Raw genomic sequence first — 14,221 nt, forward strand, 5'->3', positions numbered from 1 at the left:
GAGTTTAGATAACAGGTGGAGCTTCCTCCTCTCCTGCAGCCGCTGGCGGGGTCACTCCAAGGGCTAGGATTCCAGCCGGCCTATTTAAGAGACGATGACTCAGCCGGCCCACCCTGATGTCAGTGTCAGCCACCAAGGGATCTGGCATTCTAAAAGACCCATTGATCAGTGTAGCTCATGCCCCATCACTGAAACACCACTACAAGGCCAATGGCACTGACCAAGCCTCCGAAAGCTTTGGAGTCAAAGGGGGATGAGTGCACCCCTCCCCCAAGTCGAGTTAATTCAAGCTGTGCAAAGGGAGCAGCAGTGAAGCCAAAATGTCTCATTCGCCCCCTGGTGGCCGGTCCTAGTATAGGTCATAAACCCCGCCTCCCCATGCTATTCAACGACACGTGAGACCAACTAAACAATTAAATTACACTTGAAATATTGTTTTTCCAAAGATGATTTCTGTCATTAAGTGTTTGTTTATAAAATAAGTTTGTTTTTAGTTAGTTGTTTGATACTGTGGTGTGACATCATGACTGACAGCTGTGATTGACAGGTTCTCTGAACAAAGTGGTCACTGAAACAGACTTTTTTTCTGGATCTTCAGAGGACTGAGGAGCTTGGAGCTTTCAATTTAATATCTAAATTTCTATAATTAATTTTTTTTTAAAAAGTGCTGGAGCATGTGCTTGCGATTGATTCCAAGATGTCAGCACCATATCGGAACTGGTGGCTTCACTTCTGACCAATGGAAGAGAGCGAAGGGGCGTCGTCCATCTTTTTTTTACAGTCAGTCTATGAGCAGCACTGAGTTCAAAGGAAATATGACTCATTTAAATGAGGCATTCTCCACAGATATCTTGTTTGTTAAGTGAGAGAGGCCAGTTGAATGCAGCAGTGTGGCACTTCAGGAAGGGCGAGAGGCTTCAAGGGGGACAGAGAAATCTCTTATAGTGTCAGCTACGTCATCTTAAAACTTTGCTCCATAGGTTCATTAAGCACTTCTTTGGCTTCATTCAAGGACATTCTGAAGCATAATGACAGAATCACAGTCTTTAAGAGAAATGTTAAGAACATTTTAGTGCAGCAGAAACACTTAGTCAATGAAGTCAAAAGGTTGAAAGAACTTAAGTGAAACGCATCACAGAACGCCATCTATGCAACTTATGCTCGATAGTGTGCTAAATGCATTAAACACTTCCTGTGCCAGTTTTATCATTGATGCAAACCACAGCAGGCCTGCAATGATGCTGTAAACAAATTTTAATCAGAAGACAGGTGAGACAGTCAAAGAAAACAACATAGATCAGGTTGACCTAAGATTATGTAAAATGGTGTCGTTGAACCTGTCGTAATTACATAATTGCCTGTTCAAGATTATTTAAGATAACCGCAATTATTGTGCACTTGAATTACAATTGTATGCCTTAATCCAAAAATATTTCAATACAGAAATGCATTAAATTAAAATGGAAAGTTTATTAAGAAACGATTGTCAACAGCATACAGAATCTCCAAACATCTTCCTTCATTAGTACATTAAAAAATATAGTTTTTGCATAAAGTTATTGTTTATATTAAAACATGGAATGTACTCCTCAACATAATAACCAATACATTTTTTCTGATCTAATATCCAGTGGTGGGATTACGTTTTTTTTATTTTATTTTTTTTTAGAAAATTAAAACCAAACCAAATCTCCATGATACACCCCCTACGATGGCGCACATTGCCTTCTGAGTTTAAACAGGCACTCAGTGCTAACTCGACAGGCACAAAACAATAACGGTAATGCTGGGCAGGCCAAAATTGCTAAAACTTGAGCATTTCCCATGGAGACATGGTAACAATGTGGTATCAGATTTAGCTTAGTTACATTAAGTAATTTCACTGCCTCAGGAAAGTGACCAAAGCATTATTCAATTGTCTCATTAGCATAATAATTGTGTGTAAAAAGTGAAACATTAAGAGCTTTAAATCCTTTTTAAAACATCTTAAAATACAGAATAAATGCTACACTATTTACAATAAACAGCCTGCCATCTTCAAGGCATCTTTAAAAACAAAATTTAAACATTTCTACAACAACTAAACTAATTATCTTTATTAATCAGACAAATGTCTGCATTACAGCTTTGGTCGCTCAAGACTCTCATACAGTATGGGGGAAAACAAACCAAAACATAGAGGGAACTGGCCAGATATTGCTCTCCGAGCACAGAGCATGGATAATTGACCATCTTTAGCAAGTTATTAGGGCTTCCCCAGAAGTGCATTTGTAACTACAGCTGAGTGTGCAGTAAGCTAAAGTAATTAAAATGGTTATTAAATGGTATTATTAGCTAAGCTTGATTGTGATTATTTAAGCTGTGTAATCTAGGTAAAATCCTCTCCCGGCGCACAGGGTCCAGGTCTCTGCTGAACAAGAGTCTCCTTTACCTTTAGAATGCACAAAGTGAAGTATTCTGTGCTGCTCTTACTGTTTTAAGAGACACAAGATACACAAAGTCCTTCAATTCCACTGTGACACTCCCTTGTAGACCAGCCCGTTTCGCCAAGGACAAATAGGCAATGCAGCAAGAATTTTTTCTGCAGTCATACTGAAAGCAATGAAAATACCCCAAGGGGTATCCCCGCACATTTATCTGACGTGCCTGTGGTGAACAGAGGGCATGTGTACTCAAATAGGTAATGCCGTATGGTTAATGAAAGTGACTGACTGCGTGCAGCTTACTGAAACCACAAAACGTTACAGTAGATTGGGAAGGCGGTCAGTCAAACCAATGCAAGAGGCCAAAAAGGCAGTCAAGGCCCCATTTGCACCTGTGAAAAACTTGATCTGGAGGGTAGAACGGGTCTCCAGCCAGGTAATGGGGGCGGATGACGCATAATCCGTGCACTGCATATCTGGAGTTGCAACTGCTGTTGGATCTGCCAGTGCAGCACAGCACACACCAACATCTAACAAAGTTCTCTGTACATGGAGAGACTGGTAGAGCTCTGGCAGTGTATTTCAGCATTAATAAAAAATGAAAGTATAGTGCTTTGGTAGATCCGCGCTCCTCTTCCCAGGGGTGGGGGGTTGTTTGAAAAACTCTGAACCAGTGCAGAATTCCCATATCCACCCATATCTAGTGAGGGGCTCTTTAAAAATTCATTAATTTACAGCAAAAATAGATTAAAGCACCCAGCTGAGCAAAACTCGAAATTTGGCTCCTGAATTACATTAATAATAAAACAGCACCCAAAAGCCCCAGGGGTTTCGCCTGAAGAAACTGTGTTGGCTTCAGCTTGTAACACCCTGTGAAAAGCTCATTTTTTGTATTCACTAAAATATTTTGATTGTCATTCATGAGAATGAATATGTTCAAAATTGTCCTGCTATTCAATGTCAATCCATTTCCAACCTGATCATAGCCTTGAAATTGCGAAACTAACAACTGGTTAGGCCATTTATAGGCAATATACTGACTTAAAATGCACGATATATGGACATGACCTTAATAATTGTTGGTGACACAATATATTGCCTATTATGTTCGCGTAAAAATTTGTTACCAACATTCGGCACTCCCTCATCTGCTCTCCTTTTGGAAGTGAAAGTGGGGCTCTGGCAGCTCCTTCATACACAGAGTAGACATCGATGTAAAAGGTGGTGTGATTCACGAGGCGTTATAACATTTTCCTTACACCTACAGACAATTTGGAAGAATAATTGCAAATAAATTCGCAATCCACTGTTCCGTTGCGAATATAAACATGGCGCGAATGTGTCACAGAGGACACGTTTTGCATTCCACTGCGCCATATTTCCATAGTTTTTCTATGTAAAGGTGTGCTAGACGAACATATTTAATCATTGAACTCACGTCTTTAGCAGCATTTCGTGCTTTTTTTAACACACACCTCTAGAAAAACAGATTTAGTAGCAGATATGGGCTAAGGCATTTGTACCTTTGTTTGGGCATCTGACTACCAAGTAAGGTTTGCGTTTTTCAGCAATAATGTGTACCCTTACTTTACTGATACAAGAAAGTCAGGGAAAAAATCTGTAGATGGAAAATCTCCATTTAAGTGCCTTTTGGCAGTGTTAAGTGTTTTTTTCTTTATTGGTTTTTTTAGGATATTTAATTTTTTGACACCAATTCTATGGCTAAATATTCTTAAGAATTAAATATTTGTCGTCATTAGAAAGTGTGTAGGCCTAATTGCATTTTTATGCTGCTGTTATGATTATTTATTAAATGGCATACAATGGTCTTAAAATGGCAATATTATCAAAAATAAGTTATCGTGACAGGCCCAAAAATGCCTGGCCCTGGAACTGCAGTTAATGTAATTGCCCTGGTCAGTTCTAAATGAGGTTCACTTAAGTGCAATTATCCCCCGGTGACCTTTCACATTAAGAGACTTCTTGTACATGAAAAAGTGGGCTCACATAATATTACTGCAGACACGATTGAAATTGTAATCATAGATGAATGGCTTCATAGCTCATCTGCATTCTAGTGATGAACGGCTTTGCTAATGAACACCGAGCTACTTACTGACTCTCACCACTAGCACAGCAAGGCTTCATATTGGATTTTGCCATAACAAGAGCTTCAGCATGCAAGGTGTTATTGCAACAGCTTGAAATAGACAATACAAAATAGAGAAGGACAAAAATGGTCAACAGAGTCATCCAGCAACCAATTGATTAGCACTGAAGAGAGAGACACCGTTCAGGGCCTGAATTTCATTTTGGAAAATAGTGGGGAAAAATAGGGGGGGATTACGCAACAGAAGGAAGCTTGATTTCAATCTTTGAATTAAATTGAAAAAAGTAGAACAAAAAAATACAATAGAATAAAGATACCTATAAAGAGAAAAGTTTTTGCCTCAGTTAGACACCAGTATTCAGAAATACTGGTGTCACGGGCGCTTCTCTCTGTGCAAGTGCCGGAAGTGATCTCTCGCACGTGTACGTCGCTCATTGTGTTTACACAGAGATTTCGGAAGTTTTACCTTTCACTGTGAAGATATAAATATCAAAATCGTCTTCCATTGCGATTTCCTGTTTATCTAAATATGCTTATAAATCCAAAATCTCTGTGTAAACTCAATGAGTGATGTACATGCGCAAGAGATCACTTCCGGCCCTTTCCAGTGCATGCACAGAGAGAAGCGCCCGTGCCTTTGGACGTGGCTGTGGTTACAAGAGGTAAAAACGATATAAATACTGTTCGTTTTCTCACACAGAAACTGCTCGTTTCGTGTCTTAGGCCATCAATGTGTACTTACATTTACGAGTTATTAAATCATGTTTAATTTGGACTTCTCTGTGCATGCTCTTTCAGGTGGACCCAGGGTGAACCCCATAAAACTCCATTATATGACTGACAGACCAGAACGGTTCGACCTAAAAATATAAAAATTGAAAATACTGTGGAAACAAAGACACCTGCATCTTGGATGCCCTTGAGGTAAGCTAAAACATATCAAAAATTAATTTCAAAGTGAACTATCCCTTTAATATAACAGCTTCAAAGTCATTTCGTTGGTAAACAAACTCGTAGTAGGGCGAATCATCCCGATAGCGAAACAGAGGGGGACGCCGCTGGCAAAACCAGCAATGCAGGTTTGAGGGGTGGCACCCCACTAAAACTCGTCAGAATCACGACATGCTTTACGCCACGTCGTCACATACATCAACTAGCACGCAATTCAGACGTGAATCATGGCAGAGTCGGTATACAGGGGGGAGCAGACAGAGACGTCTCTGCGTGAGTGGTAATTTACGACAGTAGCGTTATATTAAATACAAGTACTCCACGGGTCTCTGTTTGACAAAAACTGCATAGTATGCCTTTAAGCTACACTCAGCATTGATGCATCCTTGAGGAACACAACCTAAGTACAGTATACTTGGCCTCCTTCACGCCATTTAGTTGACTACTCTTTCAGAAAACCACAGACTAGTTGATAATGAAAATACGTTCTTTATCACATAGCTTATACAAAAAGAAAGCTAGGCAATAATATTAATGGTGGCAGCTTGTCTGATTTAACCATTTAACTAATAAATTCTCCATTTAACTAATAAACCTTAATTATTTTAACACTAGCATTGCAAGAGTGCTATTTTCTGACTAAATTTTAATGCTGCTTAAACACATATTGAAAACCACTGAGGGTAGCAGGAAATTAAAGAAGACAATATAAGAAGACTAACGTTAAACACTTTTTATCAAGTTATTTAATGTCATCACCAGAGGGAGAGTAGCATCAATGTAACAACCTGATGCCAGGGCGGTTTCTGAGCTGGGGAAGCCATGCATTTAGCTTGCCTGGACCTCATTTACCAACAGGGGTCTGATAACTTCATCTCACGGACTGCCATTTGAATAATCGCTTCAACAAGGGGGAAAAATTAAAAGCCTCTGAGTGAGACAGGGCTGGGCAAAGGGCCACCGCTGAATTCCAAATGAGCAATTGGTATGCGAAAGGTGAGGGGCTGTCTCTTCTTTGCCCACATCAGACTGCTCAATCTACACACGCCTTAATACTATGGTGCTTTTAACATTACAAATTAAAATCTGTCTGACTTTGGAAATGTAATGGGGAAAAATGGGAAGAAAACCACTTGTTGCAACCAGACAGAAAAAGAGAGAAAATGATACACTGGTTTCACGCGACACAAATGTAAGAGAACAGATGTTAGTGAAGCACAGCTGGAAGGCTTAACTTTTCTAAATGTGGGACAAAATCTCATTAACCAATTCAGCAGAGGGGGAAAAAAAAATCTAATACCTCAAAAAACACTGTAAACAGCATAACGGTAAAGACAGCTCATTACACTGAACACCGTATAGCTCCAGCGTATAAAATATTAATAACGCAGTCACCAAAGATCTAAAGCACCATACAATGCCCCATTTGGCGTGTAGCCTATGGCGTCGTTTAGCGATGATAAAGTAGGTGGAATGCATAAAGCCAGCAGTTTCCAGGTGAGTTTAGACGTAGAGGCAGGATGCCCATTGAGGCCTGAGGGCAAGACAGAGACGAGTCTGTATGCAATACTGCAGCGGAGGCCTCGTCAGATCCTGGCATGGGAACAGTTATGCTACGCAACAACAGATGCCATGCTTGTGTTCTTTAACAGCTCCCATTCCAGCCCATTTAGCGAAACACTAATGAACAACATACAGAACAAGTTAACAGATAAGACACTTAAGGGCTAATACCTTTCTTAAGACAGAATTTAAAACCAGAGTAACAAAAACTTCTTTCATGGCTACTCACAATCGACTTCACTATGAAAATGCGAAGAAGAAGAAAAAAAAATTATATATATATATATATATATATATATATATATATATATATATATATATATATATATATATACATACATACATACACACACACATCACAATTTGTAAATATGTGAACCATTATATTAGTTTTACTTTCATGAACATAGAGATGAATTTTAAACTTGACAGATAAATGTTTTAATGATTAAATATTTAATCAAATAAAATTGTTCCAAACAAAACATATTATTATCTGGTAATTATAGGTTTTTCTTCTGTACTCAGTCACTTTCCACCCGATTATCTTTTCTAATATCTATATAATACATAATATACATTTAACTAACAAATGTCAGGTCCCTAATGACACTGTCCACCAGGAAATTACATTTTGGTGGGAAAACAGCAAAAACATGAGCAAGCAGCAGCAATGAATTCTGTGATATGTGGTATTAGCTGATCAAATTCAATAAAATAGCAAAAATAGGTATGCAGTTATTAAAGATTTACAAATAAAAAAAACATCCATAATGTAAGCACATTTAAAAAACAAGTGATTTTAAACCGTTCAAGACCAAAAATCTGCGAAAGACAATATTTGTTATATGCGTAAACTGTCTGAAGGAAATACACGCACATTAAGCTGCTGCAATTCAGTACGAGTAGTTAACTGTTTTTGACAGAAAGCACATGTAGATCAGTGCATTCAGTCTTAAAGTGACAGCAGCCTAATAAACCTGCTTCCGTTATTGCCATTATCAAACAACACTCTTGTCTCAATCACTTTTGTAACTTAAACAAGAATAAATGCATATTTAATTTACACAGTAAAGACTGTATTTTTGGTACATTTTTGATTACTTTATTCAATATTATTCAATTATTTCTATAAGCCTATCTAATTAATCCTTGAAGTTTTTCAGGTAGATCCATATAATTTGTGCCTCTATTCTATTGTAGTTTTTTATTGTAATTGTTTGTAATTATTTTCTTAGTAGTTGTTGTTTTATCACTATTTATTTGTCTTCAGTGAGGTTGAGGTTTTTTTTTACACTTTTGTTAGGCTAAATAGTAATTTTTGTGTGATTATGAAATTGGTGATGAGATTTATGAAATTTCAATAAAATGTTGTTATCTTGAAAACTTTAAAACAAACAAAAAAAAAAACTATTATCATGATATATTGTTATCGTGAAATAAAATTAACCATTTCGTTATTTAAGATTTTGGTCATATTGCCCACCCCTGTTGCCTGATAGTCTGTTATAACATTTTATATTAATGCAAGGGTGCAAAACATTACAGAGATCAAAATGTGTGGCATAACATGCATGACTTAAATCATTTTGGAACAAATGTAACAATGTTCTTGATGCAATAATTGTAAATAATAAAAGCCATCAGTTTCAGCACAAGAACCACCAGGCATGTTCTGACAGGCAACTGATAGTTCAATCATTTTCTGCGTTCTGTGAGCTGACAACCCAAAGACAAACAAGTCTGGTGCTAACGTGAATCTTTCACACTATTGTACTGCCACACTGACTGGGTGGGGAAAATATGTCTCGGGTAGTTCACATATGTCCATCATTCAATATTTTAAGCATGCTGGTGCATAATTCAACATCTCTTCATTCGTACTCTACTCTTTAAGTGAATGGGAAATCGGGATCCCATTATAACTAATAGAATGCTGATGGTCGATCTTTATCAGGCCATTACAAATGTAACGTGCATGCAAAAATATGCAGACAAGCTGTCATTGTCAACTACAGGCAAAACCATTGTTTTTTCAAGCACTGGTCAGTTTTAAGGTGTTCAGCTATTTTGTTCCATAATGTGTTCAGACTAGTGGACAGAAAACATCCAAAATACACACTTAATGTTTATTCTATTACAGTTTCTCTATATGCATCAGTACATATTTATTAAAAAATATATCTTTAAAGGATATTTTATTAAAATTAGCTTTATCTCATGCACCGTGGCAGAAATCTCCACTTCAGTAGACCTTACACCAAACTTTCTAGTTTTATTACCATCTCTATTATGATGTTTTTACAAAGGGGCTTGTTATATATTTAATTTGCTTTGATTTATTTTTAATTTCTAGTAACATTCTGAATGTTGACAGTATTTTACAATTTAATTTCATGTTTATTTGTCATATATGCACAATATGTCAGTGACAGTTTGTACATTGAAATGCTCAGGCATTCTACAGGAGAAATTACAAATACAGATACAAATACTAAGACTAAGATTGTACTATAACATGGAATAAAAAGAATAAGTCACAACTGGATATCCAAACACTGCCTCTGTAAAACCCTTAAACTGACTCTAATGTCAAAAAAATATTATTTTTGTACAATTACAATTTATGTAAATTAGTGCATATTTTATTTGACAACAATTTATTTGCATATTTAAACATAACATTTCAGAAACTGGTAATAATGGGTAACAACTGTCATAATGTACAGAGATGAATCATCTGGGGAGGTATAGTGAGTGATATCTATTTGTGTTGCCACATCACCTGTGGTGTTCTGGCTTAATGTCAAATTATGGCAGCTCCATGTCAATTACAAACGTTAGAAATCGCGATATAAACAACAAGAAAACAAATTCAACACGGAGCACAACATGACCGCAAAGGTCTCTATTCGCAGTAGCTTGAGGGGAAACCCCAAATACAGACAGCGGGTAACATTCCAGCTGCTGACTAGACGGGGGACTAGTCTTGCATCGACTAACGTTAGATATGACAGCCAAGGCAACCTAGATAGGTATGAAATCTTGCAAATATGGCTCTATATAGGATTCAAACTGTAGAAACTTACAAAGTATTATCACTCGTCGTCGAATTCACATGCTAATTCATCCAGCATATGCCGACACTGACAGAGAGGAAAATAACTCAAGCACAACTTCATTCAGTCAAAGTAAAAATCCCAATAACGCTCCACAAACAATCTTGCATCTCTTGTTGGCACAAAAACATTACTCGAATGCATATTAATGCCACCAAAAGTTTCCCAGGATTCGTATTTAAAATGACACGCAGCTGCCGCGCGTCTGTTTCCAAAATATTAATAGATACGGCCTCCACCTCCGACTACTGTTAGTTGACAGGACCTAAAGTTGCTCGTTTGGTTTGGCAGTTCCCGGTCGAAGAGCCCCCTTCCAGCTCGCCTTACTGACCGAGTTTCAGTCACAAATATTTCACGTCAGGCGCCTGTCAGATAGGCGAACAAAAAGCAGGCGAGCTAAAGTAAAATTGGCGGCTAATTAGCTGCTCAGTCTCGCTACCTGTCTGACAACAACCGTATTGGCGGCTAGCTGGCTTGCTAACTAAACTTGTTCTGCTGTGACAGTGGAGCTTGCAGTGTCCCCACCTGCCCCCGACCGACGGCGACAGCAACATACCATTTGAGGCCTGAACGTCTGTCCTCCCGCTCTACTCAGAACTTCAGCACCACACATCTAACAGTTAAAGTCGTCCATTTTTCGCGGGCCCTGACTTCAACTTCGCGAGCTCCATGTCGCGAGCTTGTAACGTTCACCAGCACTCACCCAGGCTCGTGTCCGCTACTGGAGGCCAGTGCAGGTCTGTCAAAGTTAGGCGTCCCCTCCCCTTCCTTTTTTCGATCACAGCTCCCTCTCTCTCTTCGAAATGAGCCTCAGCTCTCCGTGTTTATCGTGGGTTTGAGACCCGCAATCCCTTTACCGGTTTGTCCGTGGCGTCTCCTAGCTTCTCCGCCTCTCTCTCGCTCGTTCGTCTTTCTCTCTGAATAGCTAACATCCGGGGACTGCGCGGATCAAAAATCCGGAACTACTTTTGGGCATTAGCCGGAGAACGACCCACTGTACCAAGCTGCGACAGGGTTTGCAGCCGGAAAGTAGTGCCTTTAGTGTACACACATATTGTCATGAGAATTATTATCAATGACTTTTTCACATTTACCATTATCATATTAAGCATAATCATATCGAAAAAAAAAACCCTTAGAATAGTAAATGTACTAATAGCTTCATAGAAAATTTTACTGCTAATAATATTACAGATCATAAAGTCTATGTCAGATGGTTGCAGTATATAATGTAAATTTATAATCGGAAAGTGTGGATAGAATTTTGTTTTACAATTTCACATTTTTAATTTTTAATAAAAATATAGATGGTATTATTATTAATAATATTATTATTGTGTCTAGAGGACGAAGACTATCCTCTCACACTGTATCTGGAGGAAGAAAAATATTCCTCAGTAGTTTTAACTTTTTTGTACACCGTGTTTCTGTTTTCAAATAGCAGCTTCTTTATTTATTGTATTTAATTCCATTATTATTTTCTTAATCTTTTTTTTTTGTATAATTGTGGATCTTAAAAAAAGTTAAGTAATACCTTAAACTTTATTTGTAGGATGGGTAAATGTAACAGCTGTATAAATACTTCTCATTTCGCATTGCTTCAACAATACTGCCCCCTGCACGTTTACACATATTTTGTAGTTCATTCCTCCTACAACGCTGGGGGTTCTTTTTGCATGTTGGATAGATAATTATACTGCTAATACTGTTTATTGACCATCGTAAATTAAACACATTAAATAAATGACGTATTTCACTCTCCTTCTTTTATCTCTGTTTTCCTGTATACTTCTTTTGTCTTTTCATATTGCTGTTCCATGATCCACATAAAATCTAAAAACCTTTATTTTGGAATTTACACAGCAGACCTCTGAAAGAGCCAATCATAACAGCCAACGTTGCGCATGCGCTCACGTAACAACAGTAAGTTGTGGCAGAGAATGTCTAATGGTTGTGGGAACTGTATCTGTATCTGAAGTTTATTAGGGTCATTCGTACGTTTTATTTCTGAGTTAACTAACAGGTAAACCTTCTTTTAGCTTATTTTGTTCATTTATTAATATCAGCACGATAACAAGAGCAGTATACACTGACAGCGAGAATTTTAATATTGTGTTTAGGTAGCAACAAATAAGATTAACGTAGTTTAGTGCGCATGTTACAAGAAAATTAGTTTTTGTCTTGTGAAAGTCTTGATGATAATTATGATGCTCTTTCTCACACTTAACTTGTAATCATTGCATGTATGTGGTAAAATATATATCTGACCCGATCTGACCTTCATTTCATAGTTGACCAACAACAGTGTATTGATACAGTGCTGCTCTGTGACAATTATGTAGCATGTAATGGTAAAAATTTGGCTCAGTAATGTGTCAGGTATTACCACATACCTATTGATAACACCTCAATAACTGAAACTTTTCTTTTTTCAGGTTTGCAATGTCCCACTTTGACCCCTCAGCCTCAAGTGCAGTGGATGGAAGACTGTCTGAAGAGTTTGCGGTCCCCTCTCATGTGGAGGAGGTCAGGAAACTCATGGCAGACTTCGCTGAACATCACAGATCGGCCGGGCGCAGAGTAGTTCTGATCACCTCAGGAGGAACTAAAGTTCCTCTGGAATCCCGAACAGTACGATTCCTGGACAACTTCAGCAGTGGTCGGCGAGGGGCATCCTCTGCTGAGTATTTCCTGGACTCAGGCTATGCAGTGATCTTTCTGCACAGGCATCGTTCTCTCTACCCATACACTCGTCTATATGCAGGGGTCAATTTACTGGATAGCTTACGATTAGAGACTGGTAAGGAAGACACTGATCAGATCCTGGTGGATCAGAACACACTTCCAAACATTGCAAAGGTTTTAAAGCGCTATCAGGCAGTGAAAGCTGCAGGATTACTGCTGCCAGTGGAATTCAACACCTTGTCAGAGTACCTCCATCTTCTCAAAGCTGCAGCCCAAGCATTAAGCTCCATAGGTAAACAACACCACTTTTTGTTTACTTTAGGCCAAATACATTTTTAGTGGGATTACTAGTAGTTATTATTAATTCTGTTTATCCCTCCCAGGGTCCAAGGCTATGTTTTATTTGGCTGCTGCGGTTTCTGATTTCTACATCCCAGCATCTGAAATGCCAGAACATAAAATCCAGTCCTCTAATGGGCCACTTCAGGTGTTGTGTTGTATATTGATGGATAAAGACCCTATTTATGTGAAAATAACATGGACCCCCTAGCACTCCCTTGCAGAAATCCCCTGTCCTAGTCTAAATTTAGTTAATCGTTTAGTTAATTGGCTCTAAACAATAAATGCCAAGTTGTTAATTTGCTTGTTTATGTTATGTAGATAAGTATGAAGATGGTTCCCAAGATGCTGTCTCCATTGGTGAAGGACTGGGCACCTCAGGCATTTGTCACCTCTTTCAAGCTGGAAACGGACCCCACCATCCTTTTGGAGCGAGCACGGCGTGCCTTAGAAACGTACAACCACCAGGCAGTGGTTGCAAATGTTCTCGACACTCGCCGTGGTTATGTGGTTGTCGTCACCAAAGACACGCAAGACGAGCTGGTCCTCACAGATGAGGAAGTGCAGAAAGAGGTAGAGATTGAGGACAGGATTGTCAGTAATCTGACTGCAGCACACAGGCAGTTTATGTCTCAAGTATGAAAAACCTTGCTGTGATTTCATAGCATGTAAGCTCAAGTTGCTCTTTCAGACATGTGGAATGTTTGTTTTATTGTAACGATTATGGTTCAAATTTGAAAAGATAAGCTTATCCTAGAAAATTGACTTTGTGGTCATTCCGAATGACGTCTGCAAGTTCGGGAACTTTTCTGTTGTGAAATTCAGTTGCTTATTACAGATCTAACAATTTCCTTTATATTAATTTCCTCTGTACAAAAATAGCTTCAAACGTCTTATTTTGGCAATATTCTTCGGCCTTTAATCAGTTTAAAACAAATTTATATAAATAAATTAGGGCTGTCAAATCCAAAATAAAAGTCTGTTTACATAATATATGTGGGTGCATCGTGTATAATTATTTTGTATATATA

General features: G+C 38.3%; 2 protein-coding genes across 4 annotated transcripts in view; one reads left to right on the forward strand and one right to left on the reverse strand.

Annotated features, from left to right (window-relative positions):
- The window catches only part of foxj3 (forkhead box J3), a 90,157-nt gene extending 79,056 nt beyond the window's left edge, over window positions 1–11,101 (reverse strand). The window contains exon 1 of one of the 3 annotated variants that reach the window (XM_089124848.1): window positions 10,870–11,101. The gene's annotated coding sequence lies outside the window, so the exon portion shown is untranslated. The other 2 variants (XM_039673664.2, XM_089124847.1) reach the window with 2 other exon arrangements.
- A 968-nt stretch (window positions 11,102–12,069) lies between these two features.
- Window positions 12,070–13,966, forward strand: ppcs (phosphopantothenoylcysteine synthetase). The gene is made up of 4 exons (XM_039673938.2): window positions 12,070–12,189; window positions 12,602–13,143; window positions 13,235–13,338; window positions 13,512–13,966. The coding sequence occupies exons 2-4, from the start codon at window positions 12,609–12,611 to the stop codon at window positions 13,830–13,832; spliced, it is 960 nt and encodes a 319-aa protein (XP_039529872.1). The 5' UTR covers window positions 12,070–12,189; window positions 12,602–12,608; the 3' UTR covers window positions 13,833–13,966.
- The last annotated feature ends 255 nt before the right edge of the window (window positions 13,967–14,221 follow it).

Source organism: Pimephales promelas, chromosome 21 (genome assembly GCF_988280905.1).
Source record: "Pimephales promelas chromosome 21, fPimPro1.hap1.1, whole genome shotgun sequence".
Taxonomy (NCBI): Eukaryota; Metazoa; Chordata; class Actinopteri; order Cypriniformes; family Leuciscidae; genus Pimephales; species Pimephales promelas.